At 52.6% G+C, this 27526-nt stretch overlaps 2 protein-coding genes across 8 annotated transcripts in view; one reads left to right on the top strand and one right to left on the bottom strand.

Annotated features, from left to right (window-relative positions):
* PLCG1 (phospholipase C gamma 1) overlaps positions 1–13587 on the top strand; it is a 50331-nt gene extending 36744 nt beyond the window's left edge. Inside the window, exons 13-32 of one of the 4 annotated variants that reach the window (XM_069806895.1) lie at positions 61–229; positions 659–781; positions 1720–1821; positions 2054–2241; positions 2542–2742; positions 3207–3326; positions 3640–3820; positions 4164–4241; positions 4699–4802; positions 5050–5146; positions 5275–5344; positions 6169–6326; positions 7141–7237; positions 7687–7911; positions 8750–8898; positions 10756–10870; positions 11075–11236; positions 11599–11687; positions 12378–12562; positions 12935–13587. In XM_069806895.1, coding sequence (XP_069662996.1) covers positions 61–229; positions 659–781; positions 1720–1821; positions 2054–2241; positions 2542–2742; positions 3207–3326; positions 3640–3820; positions 4164–4241; positions 4699–4802; positions 5050–5146; positions 5275–5344; positions 6169–6326; positions 7141–7237; positions 7687–7911; positions 8750–8898; positions 10756–10870; positions 11075–11236; positions 11599–11687; positions 12378–12562; positions 12935–12977 — 2656 coding nt within the window. In that variant the 3' untranslated portion in view covers positions 12978–13587. Of the gene's footprint in view, positions 1–60; positions 230–658; positions 782–1719; positions 1822–2053; positions 2242–2541; positions 2743–3206; positions 3327–3639; positions 3821–4163; positions 4242–4698; positions 4803–5049; positions 5147–5271; positions 5345–6168; positions 6327–7140; positions 7238–7686; positions 7912–8749; positions 8899–10755; positions 10871–11074; positions 11237–11598; positions 11688–12374; positions 12563–12934 lie in introns of all 4 variants that reach the window. The other 3 variants (XM_069806879.1, XM_069806885.1, XM_069806869.1) reach the window with 3 other exon arrangements.
* Positions 13588–14119: 532 nt separating this feature from the next.
* Positions 14120–27526, bottom strand: part of ZHX3 (zinc fingers and homeoboxes 3) — a 51721-nt gene continuing 38314 nt past the window's right edge. The window contains exons 3-5 of one of the 4 annotated variants that reach the window (XR_011328761.1): positions 21553–24488; positions 19614–20001; positions 14120–19115 (exon numbers count right to left, since the gene is read on the bottom strand). Coding sequence is in view for 3 of the 4 variants with exons in the window: in XM_069806901.1 (XP_069663002.1) it covers positions 19060–19115; positions 21553–24331 (2835 nt within the window). In the remaining variant the exon portion in view is untranslated. Of the gene's footprint in view, positions 20002–21552; positions 24489–25932; positions 26294–27526 lie in introns of those variants that run through there. The other 3 variants (XM_069806901.1, XM_069806912.1, XM_069806898.1) reach the window with 3 other exon arrangements.

Raw genomic sequence — 27526 nt, 5'->3', positions numbered from 1 at the left:
CTTGGTTCCATCCAGACACCGCGCTGGTACTGGTACTGACGGCTCTTTTCCTGCTCCCAGTTTCCCCGTCATTCTGTCCATTGAGGACCACTGCAGCATTGCTCAGCAGAGGAACATGGCTCAGAATTTCAAGAAGGTCTTTGGGGACATGCTGTTGACCAAACCAGTAGATATTTCTGCTGACGGCCTTCCCTCTCCGAACCAGCTCAAGAGGAAGATTCTCATCAAGGTGAACTAAGTGGAGAGAATGGGGGCACATGAGGTGAGGGTGTGGGACCAAGGGGAGCTGCTTGCCTCTGCAAGGGCTTGACAGTGCCTGGGATGGAAGTGGAGACATGATGCTAAAACCAGCTGGAGACAAAGAGCTCTATTGCTTCAGAGGAGCTGCTGGGAAATGAGCTCAGCAGCTGGGTGCTGCCTTTCCTGGGAGCTTGGTGGGTGTTGGTATTTCTGCTGCAGAAATCACCTCTGAGAAGAAAGGGTGGGACTGTAGTGCCATTTGATAATCTCTGTGGCGTGGGTCTTACCTTGGTCCTTTTAGTCCTGAGGAACCCACTGCAGCAGACCTAGAGTTTTAGGGTTGTTCACCAGGAAATCCATGCTGCTTTTTGGGTGCCTGCTCCCCTCAAGGTGCCTGACCTGCTCTCTCATCCCACAGCACAAGAAGCTGGCAGAGGGCAGTGCTTATGAGGAGTTACCCACATCCGTAATGTATTCAGAGAATGACATCAGCAACTCCATCAAGAACGGGATCCTCTACCTGGAAGACCCCATCAATCATGTACGTCTCTCTCTGCCACTGTCACCCTGGCCCCACTTTGTGGGCTCCATAAATGACATGGTAACTCCATAAGGCACTGTGTGGTGCTGGAAGGAAGGGCTGTGGTGCAAACGATCTAAGAGGCTGTTGGCCTATTCTGTTTCTCAGGAGTCTCTGAAGGCTGGGGGAGTTTTTATGCTGGCTCTCTCCTGTGCTTTTCCCTAGGCATCTCCTGTTGGCCCTTGTTAGAGGCAGAAGGCTGAGCTAGAGGGAGCTCTGGGCTGATGCACTGCAGCTGCTCTTGTGTAATCCGTATAGCCTGTTATCTGTTGCTGCAGTAAGTTCTAGTGATGGGCTGCATTTCTAGACCCGCCTGCCTCCTACCAAGTGCCTACACACTTAACACACCTAAATAAGCATTCTGCTTTGTAAAGCTCTGAGCGTTCATTTTACTGTGTGCATTTACTTATACACAGTCCACTTCTTCAGCTGCTTTGCTTTGCTGAGGATCTGTCAGGCAGTCACATGCGAGCGAAGCAGGTTTTTGGAAGATAGGAAAGTGCAATGGTAAAGTCACATAACCATCTCTGATATCCTCATCTCTGATAGCCCCTGTGCTGAATCCATGCAGAGTGTTTTCTTTTTGCATTGATTTGCTCTTCATTCAGTCATCTCCTTTTAATACATGCTGGGGTGTTTGCAGTGTGATCTGCAGTCACTTTGTATATAAGACCTATCACATGCTGGTTTTTTGCTATAAATCCATGCTTCAGATCTGGGGGATGTCTTGGAAGCTCCAGCGACTCCACTGAAATCAGTGTTGCTGATGACTATCCTTCACAAACCTGATCACCCCTCACTGCTTGTGCTGATCAGGAAGAGATGATCCCAGGGACGGGTGGTGGGCCAGCTTGGTGCTTCCTCAGGGGTCTCTTTGCCCAGAATTTGTTTCCTTGCAGGAGTGGAACCCACATTACTTTGTCCTGACCAGCAGCAAGATCTATTACTCTGGGGAGACAACCAGTGATCAAGGAAACGAGGATGAGGAAGAGCAAAAGGAGGTGAGGGCTGCCTTGTGTGACGGTGAGTTGTTCCCCTAGAGAAAGGACTTGACTGCCCAAGGGGCTGAGCATCTCCACTGCCAGCTGACTTCAGGGGGAGATCCTGTGGTGGGAAGGGTGGGAGCTGCTTCAGAAGCTCCCTCGTCCTGGTTGGAAGACCCCTGGGCAGAGCAGACTCCGGCACCATGAGCTGCCCTCAGTAACGTAAGACGGTGGCTTTTCCCCCTGCCAGGTGAGCAACAGCACCGAGCTCCACTCCACGGAGAAGTGGTTTCACGGCAAACTGGGAGCAGGACGCGACGGGCGGCACATCGCAGAGCGGCTTCTGACAGAGTACTGCATCGAGACGGGGGCTCCTGACGGCTCTTTCCTCGTCAGAGAGAGCGAGACCTTCGTTGGAGACTACACCCTCTCCTTCTGGTGAGGGCCACAGGCGCCAGCCCGCTGCTCGGGGTTGCTCCTGGGGTAGTCTTCATCCTGACACCTTCTTCAGTGGTGGGGTCCCATTCCCCAGTGGTCTGTGAGCAGTTTTCTCCCCTTTTTCTGTGCCCCAGCATCACATCAGCTCACTGTGCCAGTGCAGAAGGGTCAGGTCCCTAGGGACCCTTGCATGATGGGTCTCCTGCGGGGCAGGAATGCCATGTCCAGGCTGGAGCTGTGCCTGAGGCAGGTGCAGAATCTCCACAGGTGACCCTGGTTTACCACCTCCCTCTTCTGCAGGCGCAACGGGAAGGTGCAGCACTGCCGGATCCACTCGCGGCAGGACGCCGGCAGCCCCAAGTTCTTCCTGACGGACAACCTGGTGTTCGACAGCCTCTACGACCTCATCACCCACTATCAGGAGGTGCCGCTGAGGTGCAACGAGTTTGAGATGAGGCTGACGGAGCCAGTGCCGCAGACCAATGCTCATGAGAGCAAAGAGTAAGTGTGTGTTTGGGGAGGGTGGGCCGTGTCCACTGGGCAGCTGGGACCACATGGGAAACCCTCCCAGATCTCTCCGCAGTCATTCCTTCCCTGCTGGAGCTCTCTGGTCCCCACTTGCTCCCCGTGGGACTATCTGTGTCACAGCAGCCATGCTGGCCAGCTTCGTTGTTGATGGAGCTGGTTGTCGTGGAAGCTCAGTGCAAAGAAAGGAGGTACTGGGCTTGGTTGGGATGCCCTCGCCTATGCTGCATGTCACCAAATGGCTGTGTTCCTGCCTGTCCCATAGAAAGAAGACAGCCCTGTTGCAGTGTTACATATATGATGATCTCTGTTCCCTGTCCTCCTTTTGAGGATTCAGGCAGCCTTTTGTGGGCTGCAGGGGAAACCATGTGGTATGGCAGAAGTGTGGGATGAGCTGGACGCACAGAGACCTGTGCACAGTGACATGTCTTTCCTGAAAGGTGGTACCACGCCAACCTCACCCGGGCCCAAGCTGAGCACATGCTGATGAGGGTGCCACGCGACGGAGCCTTCCTGGTGCGCAAGAGGAGTGAGCCCAGCTCCTACGCCATCTCCTTCAGGTGTGTCCCTGGGAGAAGGGTGGTGGGCGCGGGAGGTGGAGCTGGGATGCTGCAGTGTGTGAAAGAGCAGGAGAGGGGACATGAGCCCTGACGTGAGCCCTCCCAGAGCTCTTCTCACTCCTGGATGGCCCTGGATAAACCTTACAGCCCCTTGAGAGCCTTTAGGACCCCGCTCCTCCTCCCATCTCATGATGGGAGATGGCTGTGCTCGGCAGCCAGCCCAGGAGCACCTTTTGCTTGGGTCTCTTTATTTTGGCAGAGACCCTCTCTTGCCAGGTGCCAAGCAGCTTCTCTCTGTCTTTCCACCTGCCAGGGCGGAAGGGAAGATCAAACACTGCCGAGTGCAGCAGGAGGGCCAGACCGTGCTGCTCGGCAACTCTGAGTTTGAGAGCCTGGTGGATTTGATCAGCTACTATGAAAAGCACCCACTGTACCGCAAGATGAAGCTGAGGTACCCCATCAACGAGGAGACGCTGGAGAAGATAGGGACAGCGGTGAGTGTGGGTGGCCATTGGAAGGGCTAAGCCAAAGGATGATGGATAGGTCCGTTTTGAGCTCGTGCCTTGAAGTCGTGTTGTGTGAGCCATCTCTGTGTTTCGCAGTCCACACCTCTTGGGGCTTCATGTCCTGTTGGAAATGCTTATTGGCTTGAGTAAGATTTATTGCTGCCCCTCTGACCCAGGTCAGTAGGGAGTGTGGGCTTGGGCATCTGTTTGCTGTGTGCAGCATCATCTTTGGTCTTGTGCCTTCCCTGGGGTGTTCTCCCTACCCCCCCAAGGTAGGGGACCTGTTGCCTGCAAAACCACAGTTGTCACCACTGGCCCTTTGCTTCGACAGGAGCCGGACTACGGAGCCCTTTATGAGGGACGCCACCCTGGGTTCTACGTGGAAGCCAACCCCATGCCCACCTTCAAGGTACACTCTCACTGCTTGGCTTGAAACAACCTGCAGGGTCTGACCGTTTAGCAAGTGTCTTTATTTTCCAAGAGCTGTATTAGTTTGCACACTTGTTTCTAGACCATGCAGGGAGACACACTCCAGGCTGAGCCTGCAGATTCCAAGGCTGGGCTGCCTCTTGTTCTGAACTCTTCAAACTAAACCCATCAGTGGCTCTGGCCCAAAGGAAAGTGCCTGCGCAGGGCCATACCAGCCTTGTGACCTCTGGTTTGGCATAAATGGGGCCTTGATTTGTTTTGCAAGGGTCACTAGGGTCTGGCAGCCTCTTTAGCAGGGTTGGATGCTGTCTGCACACGACATGCCTCACTGCCCCACAACAAACATGTCTGCAGTGGGAGGTGACCTCTCATCCCATGGGCTTGTTGTCTGTGTGACCATCTGCTGCCCGGCCTCATGGGACCCCTCCTCATTGCAGTGCGCAGTCAAAGCCCTGTTCGACTACAAGGCGCAGCGGGAGGACGAGCTCACCTTTACCAAAAATGCCATCATCCAGAATGTGGAGAAACAGGAAGGAGGCTGGTGAGTTGGTCCTGAGCCTTCTTTTTCCCTTGGGGACACAGTCAAACCTTGGTGTCACCATTCATACAAAGGTGTGTCACCTCTAGGGTTCGTTCCGTTTGGGGATTGCCCACAAGTTACACAGCCCCAAAGCCTCGTGAGCCCTAAAAGCAGATGATGGAGGAGCTGCCTGTCCCCTGTGACCCCCTGTCAGGATGCTCTGGGATCCCGTGGTGGGTCCTGACGCTGTCCCTTCCCTCTCTTCCAGGTGGAGAGGAGATTATGGTGGCAAGAAGCAGCTGTGGTTCCCTTCCAACTACGTAGAGGAAATTACTGGTCCCAGCAGCCTGGAGCCGGAGCGGGAGGTGAGCTTGTGCCTGAGCAGGTCAAGCAGGGCTGGTGGGGAGGAGCGCATGTGCGCAGCCCCCCATGCTCGGCCGCACTGCCCGGCGCCGTGCCCAACACCGTCCTGCCTGTGCTTCATTCCCAGCAGCAGCTGGATGAGAACAGCCCCCTGGGAGACCTGCTCGGAGGTGTCCTGGATGTGCCCTCCTGCCAGATCGGTGAGTGCCAGGGAGGGATGGAGGACTGGGGGGTATTACAGCCCTGTCGTGTGATGTTTGCAGGTCTTTTGGGCCAAAGGGCTTCAGTCTCTGTCTGTCTCGAGGCACCCCTGTGCCTGCTGCAAGTGAACACCAGTCTATGGTGTGTGCTTGCCGTGTGGTGACGTGCTCCGCTGCCGCTCCCGGCACAGAGGATGCCTCAGGTTTGGGGCTCAGGCACGTCCCTGCAGCCCGAGTACAGCCGAGGAGTACCCAGGGTCATGCCAGGGAGCCGCTCCGTCATGCCTTGAACCTGCTCTCAGAGGGCAGCTGCCCCACGGGCAAGGGAGCTCAGACCGATTTTGTAGGCTCCTTCTTTTCTGTAAGGATTTGTCCTGCCTTGCATATGTGTGGTCCAGCCACCCTGCCAGGCTGCCGCAGGCTCTGGGGCTCCTGGGCGCTGGCTGGGCTGGGTCCGGTCTGCAGCTCTCTGCCATCCCTGTGCTCCCCAGAGGACACTGTGCTCCTGGTGGCTGTTCCCCCCTGGGCACTTCAGGGCACAGAGAGAAGAAGATGCAGGAGTGGGAGGAAGAGGGCATTACAAAGGCCCCGTGAGACTTCTCAGGCCTCACAGGATACACTCTGCATCCTCGCCTGTCGCTTCATGGGCTCCTGCTGCTGCCTGCAATGGCCAGAAGTGGGAGCATCTCCTCTCAGCTGAAGAGTCCCGGGGCAGCCATGAGACTCCCTCAGTATCTGTCCTCTCCTTTCCTCCCTCTGTGGTGTGAAGGACTTGGCTCAGCGTCTGCTTGTGACCTTGCCCTCTGCTCCCTCTCCCCACACAGCCATCCGCCCCGAGGGGAAGAACAACCGCCTCTTCGTCTTCTCCATTAGCATGGCCTCAGTGTCACGCTTGTCCCTTGATGTGGCAGCCGATACGCATGAGGACTTGCTGGACTGGGTGAAGAAGATCCGGGAGGCAGCCCAGACAGCTGATGCACGGGTGAGTCTGGAGAGCCCTTGGCAGGGGAGACACCTCCTTGCCAAGTCCTGGATTTTCCAGGAGCTGAGGAGCAGGTGGAGGTTGGTGGGGGGGTGGTGAGATGGCAGCCTGTGACAGCTGGCAGAGCAGTCACAAAGATGATAAAACCAGAGTAATCTTTGACAATTAGGACGAGAGGAAATGGCCTCAAGTTGTGGCAAGGGAGATTTAAGTTGGATATTAGGAAATATTTCTTTACTGAGAGGGTTGTCAGACATTGGAATAGGCTGCCCAGGGAAGTGGTTGAGTCACCATCCCTGGAGGTATTCAAAAAGCATGTGGATGGGGTACTCCAGAACATGATTTAGTGGGTATGGATGATGGTTGGACTCGATCTTGAAGGTCTTTTCCAACCTAAATGATTCTATGATTCTATGATATAGCAAGGGGTGGTGGCCACACATTGTGGCTTGAGAGGTTCAGGCTGGACATCTGGGAAGTTTGGTCCATCGGGAGGGTGTCGCAGCCTCAAGAGTTGGGGGATGTCCATCCGTGGAGGGTGGCAAAGCTCAGTTACAAGGCCACAGCTGCCCTGCACTGGTACCGGTGTCAGTACTGCTTCAGGCAGGAGGTAGGACCCACCAAGGGCCCTTCCCATGGGCACTTTTGTGGTGTCCCCCCATGCAGACCCAGCAGACCTGCTAGTGGTTCCCACAGCGTGAGCAGGAGCAGCCACACCAGGCCAGCACTGCTGTTGACCACAGTTGGTGAGCTGGGTTATCCAACGCTGCAGCTCCCACCTGGCCCTGACAACTCTCTCTCCCTCTCTCGGCAGCTCTCCGAAGGGAAGATGATGGAGAGGAGGAAGAAGATTGCCTTGGAGCTTTCGGAGCTGGTGGTCTATTGCCGACCTGTGCCCTTCGATGAAGAGAGTGAGCATCTGCTGGTCTAGTGGCTGCCGCAGGCAGTCATCGTGGTGTCAGAGGCCCCACGGTGTGCCCTGAAGTGCTGCTTTGGCTAGATCTCAGCAGAGGGCAGATGTCCAAAGCAAGCTGGAACCAGTTTACATTAGAGCTCTGGAAATGTCCTTCTCCAAAGGGTGGAAGTTCCTTTCCCTATCCCTCTCTTGCTGGGATCTGTCACCATCCAGAGCAGCTGCTGAGGGAGTGGGGCTGGGGAGCATCATGCCCGATCACCAAGAGTGGTTTCGACGCTTTCAACCATTGGTGTTGGGCACCTGGCAAATGCCTGAGCAGGGCTACACAACCTGATGGTGACTGAGCCAAGGGAGGAGAGGATGGTGTTAGGAAGGGGCCTGGGGTGGTTGAAGCATCTAGAAAAGGAACGTGCTCCTGGCTTACACTGTGCTGTCTCCTCCCAGAGATCGGCACAGAGAGGGCCTGTTACCGAGATATGTCCTCCTTCCCCGAGACCAAGGCGGAAAAGTACGTCAACAAGATCAAAGGCAAGAAGTTCCTGCAGTACAACCGCCTGCAGCTCTCCCGCATCTACCCCAAGGGCCAGCGTCTCGACTCCTCCAACTACGACCCCCTGCCCATGTGGATCTGCGGCAGCCAGCTGGTAGCACTCAACTTCCAGACCCCAGGTGAGGGCAGCAGGCAGGGAAGGTGGGCAGGCTCCTGGGTACCCTGTGCCTCCTCCCAGCAACCTGCCTGCAGCCCTGCTAACCCGATCCTGGCAAACAGGGGGTCTAGGAGGGGGTCCGCAGTCTCCATGCCAGGTGCAGGGAGCAGGACCCTGTGTTCATGTCCACACACGTGGTTGCCACAGGGGGGATGTGCTAGATTGACCCTGGATGAGCCAGGAGGTTGTGAACGGAGAGGAAGGAGGGAGTTCCTCCAAGGTACCTGGCAGCAGGCAGAAAGGGCAGGGGACATACCAAATGGGACAGTGCAGCCCCAGCCCTGGGACACCGGCTGGTTGCAGGTTCTGAGTCAAGCTTGCTGCTCTGCTCACCTTCTCCCCCAGCTTCCATTGCTGCTCCTGCTGTGCAGTCCAGCCTTCCCCTTCCCCTGGCCCTTGCCAAACCCTGCTGTGAGCCTGTTCAGCTCACCAACCCACCAGAAAACTACCTGCCTCTTTTTTCCTGCTGGCTTTTTCATTCCTTTTGTGAATTCAAGCATCTCACAGGGCAGTTTGGCAAATGCTAGAGCCAGCACAAGGAAAGCTGAAAGGAGAGGGAGGAAAAGAAGGGGGTGACCCATGGAGCACTGGGTAGTTGGGCAGATCGTGCATGAGAAAGTCACCCCATGGCCCCAGCACGTGCACAGGCTGCAGTGAGGCCATGGCGCATGAGGCATTGCCAAGGGATGGGCCAGGTCCCCTTGCAAAGGGTTTCAGACGAGGCACCGATAACCCAGGTGATGTGGCTTGTGAAAAGGGCACAGGCTGTCCTCCCTCCATCTCCTGCCTGTGTTCTCCAGATAAGCCCATGCAGATGAACCAGGCCTTGTTCATGTCCAGCGGCCAGTGTGGGTACGTCTTGCAGCCAGCCAACATGCGAGATGACATCTTCGACCCCTTTGACAAGAGCACGCTGCGGGGGGTTGAGCCGCTCTCCATCTCCATTGAGGTCAGTACCTCATCCCAGTGTGGGGGCAGATCCACGCGGTTATACCGAGCTTGGGGTGATACAATGGTTTTCCCGGGTTCCTGGCCTCTGTCTGCAGCTGCTCCTCACCAAACCCCTCAGCCCCTGCCTAAGAGCTGTCCCGCAGCGCAGGCTTGGCGAGTGCTCGCAGAAGGGGGAGACCCACGGGTGCTGCTGAGGGAAGTGCCACCGACCTCCCTGGGCGCCTGGAGAGGAGTAGCGGAGCATCCGTGGATGCTCCCCCCGGGACCCCTCCCGCCCAGGGCCCAGTGCCGGCAGGTGGCATCCACGAGCCGCAGAGGTGGCATCCCTGTCCCCGGAGCTGGGCTGGGACTGCGCGGGCGCAGGATGGCTCCCAACGGGGTAACACAAGACCTGCGCCTCGTCCCCTCCTCGTCACTGGGTTGCTCCAGGCTCAACATTACTGACCTTGCTGTGTCCCCTTCCTTCGAGGTCCGAGCGGACTATTCAGCCCATTTCTGTGTTGCACTGCTGGTGATGATAAGAGGATGGGGGGCTGCTGGTGGGGGGTACCGGAGGATGGACTGTGGACACCCGTTGAATCTTTTTCTTCCCGTGTGGCGGGACTGTGGCTGGACCGTTCCTGTGTCAGCTCACGGAGCTGCACAGCAGGGGCTCTGCAGGGGTATGGGACAGCTCGCCAAAGCTCCTGGAGGGATGGGAAGGCTGTGGTTGTGCCAAACCAGATGGCTCTTATGTTTGGACCAGTGGCTGTCCCACTAGCCTGTACAGGCATCCGTAGTGGTCTCGCAGCTGAGCAGTCGGCAGTTTCCTTTGCAAGTCCCTTCAGCTCAAGCAGACCTTGGGGAGGAGACAGCGGGAATCCTGCCTTTAGGTGCTCACAGGTTTCTGACAACATGCACAAACTGCAGCTCCTCTGAGGCCCCTTCTGTTTTGGAGTGATCCCACCTCAGAGAGTCGCTGCCCTGCTCAGGGAGGACGCCTCATCGTGTCCCATCTGCACCATCAACCGCATATCCACTGTCTCCCTAAAAATCCCTGTCTCTTTTCCAAACTCTTCCTGTATCTTGGGATGCAGCTGCAACCAGCAGGTGTCAAGAGTCACTGTGCTGTAGCCTGTCACTGTCTCCTTTAAGAGATGGGCTCAGCCTTTTGTCCTCTGGCAAAACTGCCCGATGTCCCCACCAAAGCCAGCTTTCACGGATGGAGAAGCCGTCTCAAGCCCAGCATGACTCAAAGCACATGATCCAGCGTTGGCAGCGCGTCCTTCCCCTGCAACAGCAGCGTGCCGACAGCACGCTGGAGTGACATATGGCCACTGGCAAGAGGAGGCTGAGATTTCTTTCTCCTGCAAGGAAGCAGGTTGTCATTTGAGTTGAGCACAGACTGTGCTTTGAAAAGGAGGCAGAGCAGCAGCAGAGAGCAGCTCCTTTTCGTCCTCAAGCCCAAAGAAGGAGGCCCGAGAAGTTTCGGCAAAGAAGGGGGTGTCCAGCATAGCTCTCCAGGCGGGGGAAGGTGGCTTGGCTTGGCAGCCCATCTCTAGCTTGGCAGGCTGGAGGAGGGATGCTGTGGTCCCAGCCCTGGCTGTGCAGGCGGCAGACAGGAACCTGGGGCAGTTCAGCTGCCTTTTTTTATGGCTTACAAGTCAAATTGGTGATTGGTAACACCATAGCAGCTTCCAGGGGTGGGAACTGTTTTTCTCCACAAGGCAGGCAGGGTTGGGCTGGCTGTCAGTGTTTCTTCTCTCTCCAATTAGCAGAGCCAGGGTGATTTATTTGGAAAGAAAATGTCGTAGTATGCAAACAAGGTTTTTCCTTTGCTCCTGTCTCTTACCAAGTCTCTCCTGCTTCTGCCCAGGTCCTGGGGGCCCGGCACCTTCCCAAAAATGGAAGAGGAATCGTTTGTCCTTTCGTGGAGGTGGAGGTGTCCGGGGCTGAGTATGACAACGCCAAGCAGAAAACCGAGATTGTGGGTGAGTGGGTTAGTGAAGGGAAGGGAGAAGGATGCGCCACCACTCCTGACCATGGCCTGAGCAGTGGGCACTGCAGCAAAGCCTGGCCCTGGAGTGGGGGCTGCCCCCACGCTGCCCCTGAGCTCAGCATCAGCCCTGGTGGGCAGCAGGGGGGCGCGGGGCTTGGCGGGGGGCTGCCCATTGACAGTGGTGTTTTGTGACTAGCGGACAATGGCCTGAACCCTCTCTGGACCCCGAAGCAGTTCCACTTTCAGGTCAGCAACCCTGACTTTGCCTTCCTCCGCTTCGTGGTGTACGAGGAGGACATGTTCAGCGATGAGAACTTCCTGGCTCAGGCCACCTTCCTGGTGAAAGGCTTGAAGACGGGTAAAGCACTCGGGGAAGCAGGGGGGGGTGGGGGGGGGGTGGTGTCATGGTGGTCTTCACCAGTTTGCTAATTGCATCCTTAAGCCAGGGAGACGCTGAGTTTCATGGGAGGACGCTGTCAGTCCCCAGGCTGGCTCAGTCCCCAGGCTGGCTCAGTCCCTCCTGGTACAGGTCACATCATGACAGTTCACATCCCCAACCAGGCAAAGGAAGCAAGCAGCACTTTACTAACATCCCTCAGGGCCAACTGCTGCTCGGGGGGACCTGGGGGGGTTGGAGAAGGCCCCCCTTGAGTTCTGTGCTGGGAGACTGACACGTCACTGGCTATGCTGCGAGTGACACCGGGGCTGTTTCTGCCATAGGTTTCCGAGCTGTACCCCTGAAGAACAACTACAGCGAGAACCTGGAGCTGGCTTCCCTGCTCGTCAAGATAGACATTTTCCCGAGCAAGGTGAGGCTGGGTCATGCACAAGAAGGTGACTGTGCTGCAGGGCTGAGGAGCACAGGCAGCGAACCCTGCCTGGTGCTGCCCGCTGTTCTGCTCTGCTCGCCTTCGCAGCGGCATGGCTCTGCACTGCTAGCAGGTCAGTGCAGCGAAGCTCAGCATTTGTGGCCTGGCCTGAGTGTGTGCAGGATGCTCAAGTTTTCAGCATTGCACTGGTGTGATACATGGAGGGCTGGCACGATGGGAAGCACCAGGCTCACCTCCTGCAGCGAGCCGGGGCCTTTCAGGCAGGGTCCTGCCTGGACTGCATTTGACTTGCCTGGATATCCCTTCGGCAAAAGCTGAAGGAGGCAGATTTGCTCCATCCCAGTTCCCATATGCGCTCCGGGGAAGTTATAGCTCAGTATCACAGAGCCTGGCTCATCCATGGTGGCATAAGCAGAAGGCAAGGCTCCTTCAGAGACAAACGTTTCTTTTATTTCTTCATTTAAAATGATGCTGGTGGGAGCCAGCGATGGTTGTTAAAGACATAGCAGCTGCGTGTTGCAAACGCTGAGACCCCATGAGCCCTGGACACCCTGCGTGGCAGCTCACAGGGCAGCCAGGGCCCTGCAAGGGGACTGCCTTTACTACAAGGCATACACTTTAAAATCCTAAGCTGTTTACTACTGTATTTTTTTTTTCTGATCCAAGCAGGAGAATGGTGAAATAAACCTCTTCAGTGCTTCAGCCCTACGGGAACGAGCAGGGGATGCTTCCAATCAGCTGCTGGCAAGCAGAGGCAGAGAGGGGTCCTTCGAGTCGCGGTACCAGCAGCCCTTCGAGGACTTTCGTGTGTCGCAGGAGCAGCTGGCTGACCACTTTGAGAGCCGGGAGCGAAGGTATGCCAGTGCTCTTTGAGCTCTTCCCAGCATGAGACACGCCCCCCAGCATTTAGTCTCCTTGGTGGAGGCAGATAAATGCAGCCTCCCACTAACCCAGAGCAGATCTGCAGCCTTGTTCCCTGTGTGGAAGCCCTAAATTTCAGTATGAAAGTTGTGCCAGTTCTTGGGGGAGTCGCTGCTTTGGGGTCTATGGGAGTTGGGTGGGACAAGGAACTGCCACCCTGCAGCCGGTGGCACTTTTCCCCGGCATGGGAGATGTGCTAAGCCCCTGCTTTCCTCCCATGGGGCAGCTTTTGATACGGGTGCATTGCCCTTGACCATCCCTTGGTCAGCCTGAGCTGTGTCCCCTCTCTCTGTGCCCCCCTGCAGGGTACTGCGGAGGACCCGGGTCAACGGGGACAACCGGCTGTAGCCCATTCGGCGGGCGAAAGCACCTCCAGTGCTTGTGAATCTCACGGCACGCTGTGAACTGGTTTCTATGGAAACGGCACTGCTATGGCCTACTTTCAGGCAGCTTTTCCAGTTTCTCTGCTGAAGTGTGTTCCAGTGGAGAAATAAAAAAAAAAAATTGGAAAAAAAAAAAAAAAACAACAAACCCTAACCAACCCCAAACACCCACCAACCTTCACCACCAAGCCCTTAACGAAGCACATCGGTGCGTACAGCCTGCCAGCCGCCGAGCTGAGAGACGAAACTGTCTATAATCGCAAGGAAAGAGACCTTAAAAACAAAACAAAACAAACACCAAACTCCAACCAGCCCTCTGCCGCTGCTGCTCTGCCCGTATTCCCGGAGATCCCGCTCCTGTGCAGCTGCCGGAGGCCCTCTGCAGCCATCCTGTGCTGTACCTGTTCCCAGCGCACCGGGCAAGGGGGGACTTAAGCGACCAAGGCAGCACATATCACTGTCCTGGCGGCATCGCATCTACCTACCTGTATAGCCACTGCCTATGGGTCCAGTAGTGAAACTCTACATTTACAAGGCCGCTCTAGCTTTAAATGACAATAAAAGTGTCAGTATTACATGCGTGGTGGCTCAGGTGTCTGGCGGTTTGCCCTCCTCCAGCGGTGTCTGGCTGGTGCTGGGTGGAGGAAACTGGCCTGCAGCCCTGCCTGGGGTGGGGGGACTGCACTGCTCCCTCCTTCCTCCTGGCTTTAGGGAGTTTGCAGCTGCTGGGGGGAAAAAAAACTAACCAGGTTTAATGTTGTTCACTCAAAAGGATAAAACAATGCTGACCCTGATGTTCTGAACCGGGCTGGGGACAAGCAGTTACTCGGGGCTGCAGAAGGGCTCTTAGGATGGAGGTATCTGGGCTCCGGCGCACTGCTGGGGCATTCACACATGGCCTTACCCCATGGGTAAGTTGTTGTGCTTTTAAAACAAACAGAAGGGCTGTGACTGAGCATTCCTCGCTCCCAGCCGAGCAGCTGGGGTGCAGGCCACAGCCATCCCCATGCATGGGGCAGCTCTCGCTGTTGCGCACTGGTAGGACCAGGCGTAAGGCCATCACCACGGGCTTCCCCTAACCCCAGTGCAATCACCAGTCGACTCACATTCGTCTTTTACGCTCTTTATTTAGGAACAACCAAAAATGTCTGGTTTCATTTCAACAAACTGTACAAGCAAGCTCTTCCCCTCGCCCACCCTCACATCCACATATACAAAAGGAAGGGAAACTTGCCGTTCACTTCTCAGAAGTGGCATTGTTGCTACAGGGAGTTCTTGCCCTCAGAATAAGAGCAGGTAAAGTCCATAGCAGGTACAAGCTACCCTAGCCCTAGTAATAGCCACAGCCCACAACCACAGGCAGCTTCACTTTTTTTCTCTTTAAAACCTTTACCAAAAGTAAAAACTATTTCCTGTCTCACACGATTGCCAAGGTGACCATCTAAAATTGTGGTCTTAAAAAAAACACAATAATAACCCCACTGGAACCCCCCACACCTCCCCGGTACAAAGACGGTTTACACAGCAGAGCCCTTGCTCTGCTCCCTAGCTGCAAGGCCACCCTTATGAAAGGTCCCGTTGCAGCTACAATTACATTTTCCTTTGGATAAATCCAAGCAAAAATTCCAGGTCATTCAGCACCAGCATGATTTCTAAATAACAATAATTAAAAAAAAAAAAAAAAAAAAAAGAGACCCCCATTAGGCTGACTTTGTGGTCTGCTGAGAAACAAAGTGATCAACACGCTGTTCCCAAAGTCTCTCTTTTAGTGCAATGTTAGTATGTGCAAGGGGAATCACAGCCACGTACCCATAACACCACCAGGAGCCAGATGGGGCAGAGAGAAAGTGCAATTTTAGCAAGAAGTTTTCTATGCCATGGATTCCTAGCCCAACCTTCACTAGCACCAGTAAGAAAGAGTCCTCCTAATACCACCCTCCATCAGTACAGGAAAAAAGTGGCTTTAACTGTGCCATCAAAATATGGCCAGCATCAGCCAACAGAGCACTCTTTACTGGAACAGGCAATAACAAGAAAACAAAACAAAAAAATAACATAAATCACTGCTTAGGTAACAGAGCTCCTTTGCTCTGCTTTAAAGTTTTGTAATGCCAATCCAGCATTCCTGGCAGGGACCACTGCCAGTAAAATATACAGCAGAAACTAAACTTGAAAGAAAGGGGAAAAAAAAAAAAAAAAGGTATAGCTTGCAAGTTTCTCATCCCCCCCTCCGTTTGTAGTGTTGCCTCATCTTACCCTGCTGCTTTTGTGATCAACTGAGAAACTACAACAGAGGTTACTGCAGTGAGCTGAATCACATCAGGCCACTGGTTGATTTGAAAAGAGCAAAGCCAAAATTATCTGGGCAACAGGAGAGAGAAGTTTATAAGCATTTTAAATACTATCATCAACTTGACAGGAAGGTGCAGTATCATGTTAACTTTCTAATTTGTGCCTAAGTGCTGAAAATCATTTTTCTCTTCTGATTCCCAGCGGCCCAGCTTCCAAACATCACCTTCTGATCAAGTTGCCTCTATAATGTCTTTAAGAGAGGGGCTGCAGGGAAAGCAGAATACAATACATCTACCCTTGACCAAAAATTGTTGCTTTTCATTTAAAACAACAACAAAACAAAACCCCCAAATGGAAAACCAGCCTTCTACATCCTCTTTTTCCTCCTGAACAGACAGGGGACACCTAGCAAAAATTAACCAAGCAGGTATCTTGCAGCTCCAGCTTCTGTGCAAGTGTCACCCAGGCAGCTTAAGGTTCTGCGTTCAGCTGTGGGCTGACTACAGGATTTCTCATCACAGCTACCACCAAGCTACTGCTTTTGCTGGTGGCTTCTGGTGGTGATCAATGCAAACCCCTGGCAGGGAGGGGACATGCAGCTGCACTAATACCTGCAGCTGGAGCCCTGTGGGCATACGCTGACCCCTGCATGCCACGCATTGAAGCAAGCACCTGTGTCCATTCCTCTCCCGTGGCTGTGGGCCTGATGTGCAGCAGTGCTCAGCTCTCAGGCAAGTCGAAATAGGAGCCTGCAAATCATGGTTTGTTTAGTGTTCTGCCAAAAAAATATGAAAAAATATGAAAAAAAGAATGATTTCCAGGATGCTAATTAAGGAGCTGAAAAAAAAGCTACCCAAATGAAACACAGAGCCACGTCTAGAAATCTCACAGCAGGGCCTGCTGATAATGAATAAAGTAACTCTGCTCCTTGCATGAGGAGGACCAGCAGCCCTTTACATGAGCAAGCCAGGTATGGCACAAATCAGGGTTTCGGGTTATTAAGCAACTGGATTGTGCCCTTAATCTAAGCAGCCTCAGAGACATAAGTAACAAGATTCACATGGATTAAAAATGATGGTTACTACTGTGCCTGTCAAGCCCAAGCTCATACACAGCGGATGGAGGTGAAGAATTTAATTCCCCTTCCTTACTGATGCTGGCTACACGACCTCTTATCTTACACCCCTCCTTTCAAGTCAAGATAAGTCATCTTTGATTAGATGATGATAAATATTCACACACTGTAGAACTGTGGTGACACTTCCTCTTAACACCAGAAGAGCTGCTGCTGGGACTGTCAAGCCACCTCTCAGTTTTTCCTTTCAGTTTCAGATGCAAACACATTTCTAATGTCCTGCACCAAAACCTGAGTCTATTTGGAGATGACACCTGCCTCTCCTCAGCTTCAAAAACGATACAATAGGGAAACAGAGGACCACAGAGCTAAACCCTCAAAAATCTTCAGCTTATATTTTCATGGAGATTTCAAGTCAACTAAAAAATGCAGATAACAAGGAATGTAAGAGTTAGAAAGGGAACTTGATTACTTTTTGGGTTTTTTTTTTTTGTCTCTAAATCTTACCCTCCCCAAGCAATGGGCTTGCCAGCCCCATTGCCGCATCTGAGGGGAGTCTGCACGGAACCACTTTTTAAAATTCCTCTGACCCAAAAGAAAGAAAACTCCTGCTGTGCTTGTATGAATGCACGGAGACAAAGCTCAAAAACCTCAGCAGCTTCCAACCCTCAAGGCTGTTTTTTCTGTGTACACCGGGAAATTCTCCCTCCAGCTCACAAGACTTCTCTTTTCAATTTTTCTGGAAAACTGGCCGAATACAATCCAAGTGCAAAAAATTTCAGCTCGTGCATGGAAAAATGGTTCAAAGGGACCAGTTCATACCATAGTCCTTAAGCATTTCTGTAGATGGAGCGGGGATCACTCTTCCAATTAGCCATAGGCCTTTAAGTGTACACCAAAAATCCCACAGAAAATCACCTTGAATGGGCAAACTACACTTCCAACATATTTATATAGCAAGTAGTTAGTAAAAGTGTACATTTTTAATGTACATCTTAATGAAATAAAGAATCAATGGCATATCTGAACTGTATATATGTGTACTTAAATAAACCTGCATGTACATAGACACTAGAGAGTAAATTGACCTACCTGTATTTGTTCTCTGAAGGTAACACCGTACATACACTTATACTCTCGGGCTGCATGACTCCCAGATCTGTTACGTCCAGCTCTAGGACCACCCAGATTCTCCCATCACCTGTGACATTTTGGGGTGTGCAGGACTGCACCCGCGAGGGTGAACCACCGGGGCTCTGGCTGTCCTCGCAGTGCAGCCGCCCCTGCTCTCCCAGAGGAGAGCCACAGGGATGCTGCCCGGCTGAGCCGACACAAGCCCAAGGTGGGACGGCTGCCAGTTATGCCTCCAACCACGGCATGACCAGCAACAGTGCTTCTAAAAAGACATTTAGGGAGCCTGGTGTCACAGCAGGGTGCTTGGGGTCGACTCCACCCCTGCTTGCAGCATTTTGGGGAGGGTTCCTCTGACTGCTAAGAGATGGCTGCAGTGAGGGTGTCTGCATCTGAGCGCGTCGCCCCGGCTCTCTTTAGGGCGCAGGTCATCTCCTTCTGAAGCAGATGCTCAGGCTTGGCCGCAGGGGTTACACCATGTGCTAGGGGAGCTACGTGAGCTCAGGCGCAGGCACCCACCACGTAGGCACATACCGCCAGGCGAGAGGAAGCCCTCTCTCTTGCAAAGCACTGAGCAGACAAAATCCCTCCTAGTAGTTGAGCAAGGCAGCCTCTTAAAGAAGAGACAAAGAAAGAACTGGAAAAGCAAGGGCAATTAAAGGTAGAAATCAGACACCATCTTTGGAAGAGGTTCTGAAAGAGCTTTTTCGTTTTTAAACCAGATTTTTTTGTAAATCTCTGGATCTGATCCTTTGGGGCTTGCTACCCACCCTTCTAATAAATATCATTTACCACCAACAATAAAGTCTCCCACATTAAAAAGCTCTCACTAAATAAAAACCTTCTACTGAAAAAGCTTGGCTGAGTTAGCTTGGCAAAAATAAGGAGCTATGACTACTCTCCATAAATACATCAGCGGATAAACACCAAAAACTATTTAAGTTAAAGGACAATGTTGGCTCCAAAACAAACCAGGAATGAACCGGCCACGAATTAATTCAAACTAGAAATTTAAATAAAGTTTCTAACCATTCAAAGGCAGTGAAGTTCTGGAATAGCCTTCCAAGAGCAAAAGTGAAGGCAAGACATGGAACCAATTTTGAACTGGGATTTGATTAGTTTGTGACAGAATGGTCTGACACAGCATTTGGCTGGACTATTCAGCTCAAGAGTTTCCCTTCTAGACCTTGTTTTCTATTAGAAGAGAATATTAAAAAAATCTTTAAGTAGTTGCATCACACAGCAACCACCCAAGACAACATGGGCACATTAAAAATGTACAGGTACCGGGAAGCGGGAAGGTTAACTGCAAAATTTATTTTACTGTTGCTGCAGAACCATTGCAGATGGACTGGAAAGAAAAAAAAAAGGGGGGGGGGGGGGGAGAAAAAGGGAAAAAAAGAAAAAAAAAAAGACTGGAGCAAACACTTGAAGTTACCAGCACTGCTGCAGGAGGATGTGTCATGTAGGGCTGCAAGAGGGAAACTTCCTGATTGCAGAAGAGCTGCTGCCTCGCTGATCCCTTGGAGACAACAATGACTTGAACCACTCACAGCAATGCTGCATATTCTCTGCGTTTGTTCTCTGAAGAACAGCTTGTTCTCTCTGAACAATGAAAAGGATTCCAGGTCAGTATGGAAAAATTATTATGTGCTAGTTCTCAGTGATTAAAGGGAGACTTGGAGATTTAATAGTCTGCTACAGTTGGTCTCCAGGAGCGCAGGGCAAAATATTCTAGCCAGCAAGGGACAAATGACACCAAACTCCATCTCCCGGGTTGTCTGTGTCTGGGAACCTGTTACTTACTGGAGAGTATGCAATGCTAAATCTAACCTAATCTGTAGGGATGAAAATCTCACTCAACTCCCACCGGACTTTAATGCAAGACTGGCAGTTTTCTTCTCAAATACCTTTCCTTTCCTAACACACACATACACACTTGCGTGCCCGCAAAGCCCTTCATTGCCAGGGCTTAAGGACCAGAAAGAGCGGAGAGGATATATGCAGCCATGCCAACCTTTAGAGAACAAACACCTTAACGGACAGATGAAAAAAAAAAAGAAAAAAGTACTGTGCCATGATAGTCCATATCTAAGCAATGACCTTGTTTACACAATGTCTGAGATTTGTTATGCTTGTATAGGCAGCTGTAGGCATCGGTATATGAATATGAAATCTGAAAGTCTGTCCACTGGAAAGCAAACAAGAGCATCCTATTTCCTGGGTGCGAGCTGAGCCTCCGCCTCCGCCAGCTCTCAGCCATCTCCTCGGCTGGGCCACTGAGAGCTCTGCACTAAGTAAGTGCCCAGTTTTTGCACGCGCGCTCTCTCATGTGCTGTGCTCAAAGGTCTCATTTATGGCAGTGCTTTATCACCATGTGCTGCTCCTGAGGTTTGCATCAGGCCGGCCCATGGGTTTTTAAAGACCAAAAATTTCTTCTCAAGGATAAGAGCAGATCCTCCAAGGCTGGTGGTTTGAGTTCAGTCTGTTTCTGAAAAAGAACACAGGCGTCAGAGATGCTCTGGCTTGCTGCAGGGGCCTGTAACCCAGGTGGGGTGCTGGGTGGGGAGGAAGGGGTGTGGGAGTGCCTCGGGATTGGCAAAATTGGGAGCCTTGGAGTCAGCTGTGGAGAAAGGCCAGCCTCATTCAGAGGGGCCAGGAAATCTAAAAATCCTCACAGGAGTGGAGCTGGGCTTTGGCCAGTAGCAGGGCTAAGGTGGGACGCAGCCCGCGGCAGTCTGAAGCTGTGCATCCTCACTGGGCACATTCTGCCTCTGTGCCACGAGGGGTGACGGGACCACCTCGCTCTGGGTGGCATAAAGCCCCGCTCAGAGGGTGCTAGCAGGGACACTGCCATTGCCCTGGCAGAGGCACAAAAGCTGGCCCACCACCCTTCCCCAAACTGTTCCCGCTGCAATGCCTCCCCAGCCCACTCCTGCAGCCGCAGCTGCTCCCCAACAAGGTGCACAGGGCAGCACACATCCAGACCTCTCAGCTGCAAGAAGGGCAGGGCCCCATTTAAACCCATGCTCCATCTCCTCTGCATTAGACAGGGCAAGCAAGCAATGAATTTTAGTGGATTTTTTAAAATTTTTTTTTGGTTTTGTTTTTTAAGGCCTGCAGCCATGGCAGAAGTGTGTGGGAGGCTCCAAAGCAAGGCAGCGGGGCTGGAGAAGATCCCAGCTGCCCAGCACGCCAGCAAGGGACTGCGTGCATGGAGCAGGCGAGGGGCTGTGCAGCCCGCGGCGGGACAGGGCAAGCGCTCGGCCATCCCCATCTGGTGGGAACCCAGCCAGGGAGGAAACAGCCCCCAGCTGCACTTCTGAAGAGCCCACGGAGGGCTTGGAAACCACCTCTCCTCTCCTCCACACACACGTGCACACACACGCACATGCCTTTCGGAAGTGAGTCCTGGAGGAGGGGTAGGGCCAGCAGCTGTAAACAACCCTCCATGTCCTCTCCCTCTCTGCAGCCTCCATCTTAAACACCGAAGCCTTGCCCCACACCAAAGACGGGTGCTGACATCTGGAGAGCTGGTGGTGGGAGAGGGAAGGGAGGAAGCTCTTGCCTGCGCAGGCAGGCACAGGTTACATCTGCTGCTTGAGGCCAGGGGGAGGCATGGAAGGAGCCTGTGGCATGGGGGACAGCAGCCAGGCCCCCTCCTTCCCAAATACCAGTCCCCTTCATAAATAAACCCAAGGGCCACCTTCCCCCCGGGGCAGATAAAGGGACCGGACACTCCTGCTGGTTTTACTTAGGCTTAAAGCAAAGCCAGGATTTGGCTTCAGAGCGGAGCCAGCATCCAGTGACCAAGGCAGGCAGGCATGGGCAGGCAGCAGCACTCACGGCATCTCACCGGACCCTCCTCATCCTCCTTCTTCCCTGGGGTTTCCTCACCGCTTCCTTGGATAAATCCCAATCAGCAGGAGCGGACACTAAACCCTTCCCTAAAGCCTCAGTTTCCCAAATGGGAAATGCTCAGTGCCCCACGCTCGCCCAAACCCTCCCGGGGAGCCAGCCCTGCCCGAGGCGGGGGTCTTACCGAGCCGCGTGGTGGGTGGCGGGCCGGGGGCATCGGGGGTCCCGGCACTGCCTTCCTGTCCACCCGGCTCCCACGACTCGCTGCTCTCCGACACCTCCGAGCCGGCTTCGCACGGCCCTTTCCGGCTTCCCGCCGTCTCGCCGGCGCAGGCCTCCTCGGGGACGGTCCCCCTGCTCTCCTCCTCCGCCTTCACCGCAAACCACACCTTGAGCTGCTGGGCGCTGAGGTGGGAGCGCTCGCAGAGGCCGGGCAGGTCCTCCTCCCGCAGCCCCTTGTGCTTCTCATAGTAGTCCTCCAGCACCTCCCGACCGGTGGGGCTGACCTCCACCAGCCCCGGGGGGAAAACCCCCCGCCTGTAGTTCTCATACCACTTCAGCTGCCCGTTCTTGTAGCCGTACCGGCTGTCCCCGAACCAGCGAATGACCTCGGCCCGCGGCAGACCCGTCTGGGAAACGATGGCGTCGTACTCCTGGTTCGTGGGCCGCTGGGTCTGCACAAACATTTGCTTCAGCAGATGCCGCTGCTGGGCCGTTTTTTTAAAGTTCAGTTTGGTTTTCGGAGGGGTGGGTGGCCGGCTGGAGCTGCCATCCCCTTTCTCGTTTGTGCCGGCCCCTGGTAACTCGCTTTTGCCGTTGGACTCGGTCACTCGCAGGTTCTTCAGGTTGATTTTGATGGGACTCACTTTCCGCTCCATCGAGTTGGGGTTGCTGCCGGAGGCGTCGACTGAGCCGTTTTCGCTTGTGGCCCTCAGCTCATCCGAGGAGTCTTCCCCTTCCCCACCACCATTTTCCGCCTCCTCCTCCTCCTGCCGAGCTGCCTCCTCCACTTTCTTATTTTCCTCTGCCACCTTCTTCTTCCTCCTCTCCGAGAACCAGCTATCAATCTCCCTCCGCGTCATCTTCGTTTCCCCCCTCAGGCGGTTCACCTCTTCCTCCGCAGGAAGGGGATTTTGGGCAAAACTGCTCTCCAGGGCTTTCAGCTGCTCCGGCGCCCGCTCTTTGTACTTGGTCGGCGTGAAGTCGGGCGCCTGGTGCCATGACTGCCGCCGCGGTGGGTGGTGAGGGGCCGGCGCGGCCACCGCCGCCGCCGCGGGGCTCAGCTCGGCTCCTCTGGGCGAGACGTCGAGGGTTATTTCGGGCAGGGAATCGAGAGCGCTGTCTCCAGGGAAGACGGCCCGGCCGCCTCTCACGTTCCTGTAGTGGTACCTCCTATCGCTGAACCATTTTCGAATCTCCTTGGTGGAAAGGCCCGTGATTTTTGTCAGCCGCTCGACTTCGGCCTGGCCAGGGAACTGATTTCTGCAGAAGCTGCCTTTCAAGGCCGAGAGCTGCTCGTGGGACTTCTTGTTTTTGTAGACGTTGGGATCCAGGAAGGTCTGCGAGGAGATCGCCGGGCAGGCGGTGAGCAGCGACTGGCCGCTGTTGACCACCTTCACGCCCGATGTGTTGCTGGAGCTCACCGTGCTGTGCTGTGCTGCCGGCTGTGGCTTGGGGACAGAAGTCACCGCCAAGGTGAAGGAGGAGCTGGTGCCCTTCAACCCGTTTGCCATGATGGGCTGCGTGACCAGCAGCCCCCCCGTCCCCTCCGGCTGCCCCACCACGTGGCCCGGTAAAGTCGCCTGAATAAGATGGGGGACGCTCCCAGGATTCGCAACCAGAGGCGTGTTCAAAACTGTAATGGTGGGTTGCGGCACGGACTGAATAACGGTGTTGAACATCTTCTTCCTGGCGTCTTCGATCTCCTCTGGTGACCAGCTGATGCCTTGCTTCAACCTCTGGGCAGTGAACCAGATCTTCAGCTGCTCTTCTGGGTACTTCGTCACCACAGTCAAGTAGCACAGCTCAGCTTTGGTGGGGTAGGGGAACTTGTGGAAAGAGTTTTTCAGGAAGCTGTTGGAGTCCATGGCAGCGTTGTACGTTGGAATGCTGCTCAGAGGAATCATCACCTTGGGAAGAGACTTGGACGTAGGTAGCTGCTGATGCAACGGGGGTTGCTGCTGCAGTGACACAAGTTGTGCAACACCTGCCTGCAGAACAGGCATGTTTCCTATGATGGAGCCATTCACTATATGAGATGATTTTGTCGAACTTGCAGTGGGCTGACTGACCGACACGGACCCGTTTGGGAATGAATGCTCTCCATCTTTCACCTCTGACTCACCGCCCAGTTGACTGGACACATTCTCCTTCAGTGTGTGGATTTTTTTGGCCTCTGGTTTACCTTTCATTATCTTCATGATGGGGGTTTTAGTAATGATAATTTCAGACTGGCCATCCACCCCTTCTTCAGGGACCTCTCCCGGAAGGTCATGGCTGCTGGCGGCCTCACAGAGACTTTGCTCCACAGTTGTACGATTGTCCTGCTTAGCCACCCTCCAGATGAAGCTCGTTTCACCAGCGTGTGACTCTGCATTGTGGTGCGAGAGCCCTTCATGGCTATTTGCCAGAAAGTTGCACGCAACACATGCAAAGGCAGGGTCTTTGCTAAAGTCTAAGTGCTCAGAGTCCAAGTGCCCAAAGAAGTGATGAACATCTTGAGATACAAAGTCACAAGACTTGCAGATATAAGTGTCACTATCAGCAATACCACGGTGCCCATTAGACAAAGCTCCATTATTACTGTTACTGCCACCAGCATCGCTAGCTGCTGGCCCTTCCGCAGGAGCATCTTGTTGCGTTCCTTCACGATCATCTTCTACAGCGTCCAGTTCAGTCTCCTGAAGCACCAGTGTTTTTACTGGTATCATGCAGGGAGTTGTGGATTTTCTTTTGCTAGCCATCACTACAGTTGATCCAGATGATTATTTTTCTTTCATTTACATTAAATTCAAATTTAAAAAGCGCTATTGCAAGTGCTCTGTGGTCTAGATTCCAGCATATTCATGATGTCCAAAAGAGTTGTCAAATATTGACAAATGTTCATATTTGCCACTGAACCTGAGGACAAGGGAGAGGGAGGAGGGGTTAGTTCTCTTGGCATTAGACAAAGCACAACTGTCCTGGTATTTAGCTGTTTCACTCGATAAATCATTTTCAGCCTCTTTTGCTGGAAAAATTTAACCTGACCTTGGATTTACTGTATTTTCACACATACAACCTGTGAATTACTTGTTCAAAAACAAACACACAAACGTGCCTCTTTTACAGCCCACATCAAATTCTCATTTGAGGAGGAAAACCACTGAAATTTCCCCTCACCCTGCCCTGCCAAGACCCGTCACCGGTGTTTCAGCAGGGAGAGCAGTGCCTGGGCTCCCTGCGCACCCAGGCTCCCGGCTCAGCAGCATCCAGGAGGCAATATCAAGCATGGTCACCCTGGGAAAACCACCTGCTTTCCAGCAGAAAAACCTGAGAAAAATCAACGCGTTCCCCACAGAATGTTTTGATTTCTTCAAAATTGGCATTTTCCAACCATCCTGTCAGGAAGCTTCTCACCAGCTCAAAGCACCATGTCTGTGCCAAGGGCCTCTGCCTGCAGAGACACCTGGAGCTCTGCTGCAGGGAGCAAGGAGGCTGCAGCCAGGTCTATATATTTTAGCCCTCCTTGCAGAGCAAGCCTGCAAAGCATTTGTGAGATTGCCTCCCCACCCCATGCACACTTTGATGCTGTTTTAACAGCATCTGTTGAGTCTTCAGCTGGAGCTGCAAGAGAAGGTAAGGCCCCAAAACTCAAAGGCAGCATCACACACATGTTCCTGGCTCCCAGCCTTCCCCTCCCACCACCTTTGCAGCTTTTGGCATTCACACAACTCAGTGTACTGGGCATACTTCCTAAGAAAGTGCAATTTCTCTGCAACACAAGCCCATTTTTCTGGGCTTGGGGTGACCAGAGATCTGTCACATGAAAAAAATTCCTTTTTTTTTTGCCCCCCCCTTTTCTTTCTTTTTCCTTTTTTTTTTTTTCCTTTTTCTGAAGCTAAAGCAGTTCCTGATCTACTCCAGCCTGTTGAAGGCCACAGCATTAGCCACAACCTTATTCCTGGCCTGATGTAGCTTTGCCATCTGCACGGCGGATGCTCCTTGCCTGAGATCACAACCGGAGTGCAGTAAAGCTGTCTGCTATAGCTGGCACCAGGAGTCACTTGCCTTGTGACAGTCCCGATGACAGGGAAGGCAGCACATCTGAGGGAGCAACATCTCTGCCTTCACCCCTCTGTCAACCTTTTATACAGAAACTCTGCTTTTTTTCTTTTAAACACAGGGATAAAATGGTATTTTTCCAGATTGCAAGGTCACTTGGAAGCATATGGATGCACTGATTCATATTACAAAGACTCTGTGCCAGATCTTCCTCGGATTTACAGTAACAGCAATGGAGCTTTATAAAAACACTCATAAAAACTTGAACTAAAAAAAAAAAAAAAAAAAAAGACCAACTTACCATCCTACCAGATGACTCACAGAGGTAACTCCTATCAGCTACAGCAGTTGTGCACCAGTAGCTTTCTCATATCAGATATTCTGAGCTGATCTCATGCACCGAGAAATGCAGATCGGGCAAATGACTTTGTGGTGCTTATGCAATACCTCCTCTGCTTATTTTTGTCAGTAGCTTTTAGAACAGAGGAGTGTGAAAGGTCCTAATGCAAAAGATCAAATGGAGGAAGTACAATTTGACTTCCCTAACTTCATTAGAAAATTTAAAAAAAATTGTTCTGAAAGCTGACATAATTTTTTCCAAACAGGAGAGCCCGGATGGCCAACTCTGGCCTCAGCAACTCTCAGGCACCGTTTAAAAGACTGACGGGAAAACGTAACTTCCCGTTAATGTGGGCTGATCTGAGATTACAAAACAGTCCTGTAAATAGTGTTAGTCATCACTGAACTTGGCATCAGAAAAGACTGTTTGCTATGCTAAAGCTTCATGAAAAGCTAGAAATTATAACTTAAAAAAAAAAATATCTATAAATAAAAAGGTATTAAAGCTGTGATCTGGATTTAGACAGTGCGAGTTGCATGCTCTCAATACCTGCTTTATGCCACTCTCATCCCACCTTTTCGTGGTTAGTCTTTCCCTCTGCAGAGGGCCAGAAAGTTATTCATTAGCATTAGCAACTCGAATACTTGGATGACTATGAATGGGCTTTGCTATTCACAGGGGAACAGCATCCATTTGACACCAATCCTAAGATCCTCATTTTTGATGCTAAGTTAAATATTACACAATCTAGCAGGGTACGATGACCTTTCCAAGTCCAGTCAATTAGGAAAAAAACAATAAGACCAGCCTGAAGGCTACAAAATATAGCTTTAAAGGCTGAAAGGAGTTTTGTGTCAGGGAAGAAACGGTAAAAGGGAATTCTTATTTAATTTTATTCTGCAGCTCTAACACAGGCCAAGGAGAAACTGCTGGGCCCTCTGCAAGCTTTTTCATTTCCACCAAACTCCTGATAGAGATCCAGTTGCAGAGTCTCCATTACCGAGACAGCTCTAGTCCCAGACAGACCTTACCTAGTGTTTATGGAGTTGCCAGATATCAAAAAGATTATTTTTATCTGTCAACAGAGTAAATTTGATACAGAGCAACGGAGACACACAAAGACCCCCATTGTGCCACGTTAGTGGAGTGCCTCTCCCAAGCACGCCATCACTATTATTTTGGGTAAATGTGAATGGCCTGACCCACCTATGGAGAACCTAAAAGCTCTGCATTTCATTTACCAGCACATTCGCATCAAGCTCTGTGCTCTCTCCAACAACTTTCGTTAAAAATGCAATCAAAGCGGCCCCAGCCACCAAAGCTCTCCTGCTGGGGCTCCAATATTAACGCCACCTGAGAACACAGATTGCAAATTTAGCTGGAAGTGAATCACAGTGCCAATTTAGTGGGGAAAAAAAATTAATCAAGTGTACTGTTCGTCCATTTCATTTCCATGGTACAGTTGCATAACTGCATGTTTGGAGCATGTTTTATTCACTGCTCACCTTCTGGAATGCACTAATACTTTAATACACCACTAATATATAACAGAATG

The sequence above is a fragment of the Haliaeetus albicilla genome, chromosome 2 (assembly GCF_947461875.1).
Source record: "Haliaeetus albicilla chromosome 2, bHalAlb1.1, whole genome shotgun sequence".
NCBI lineage: Eukaryota > Metazoa > Chordata > Aves > Accipitriformes > Accipitridae > Haliaeetus > Haliaeetus albicilla.
This window is presented reverse-complemented; position numbering and strand designations above follow the sequence as displayed.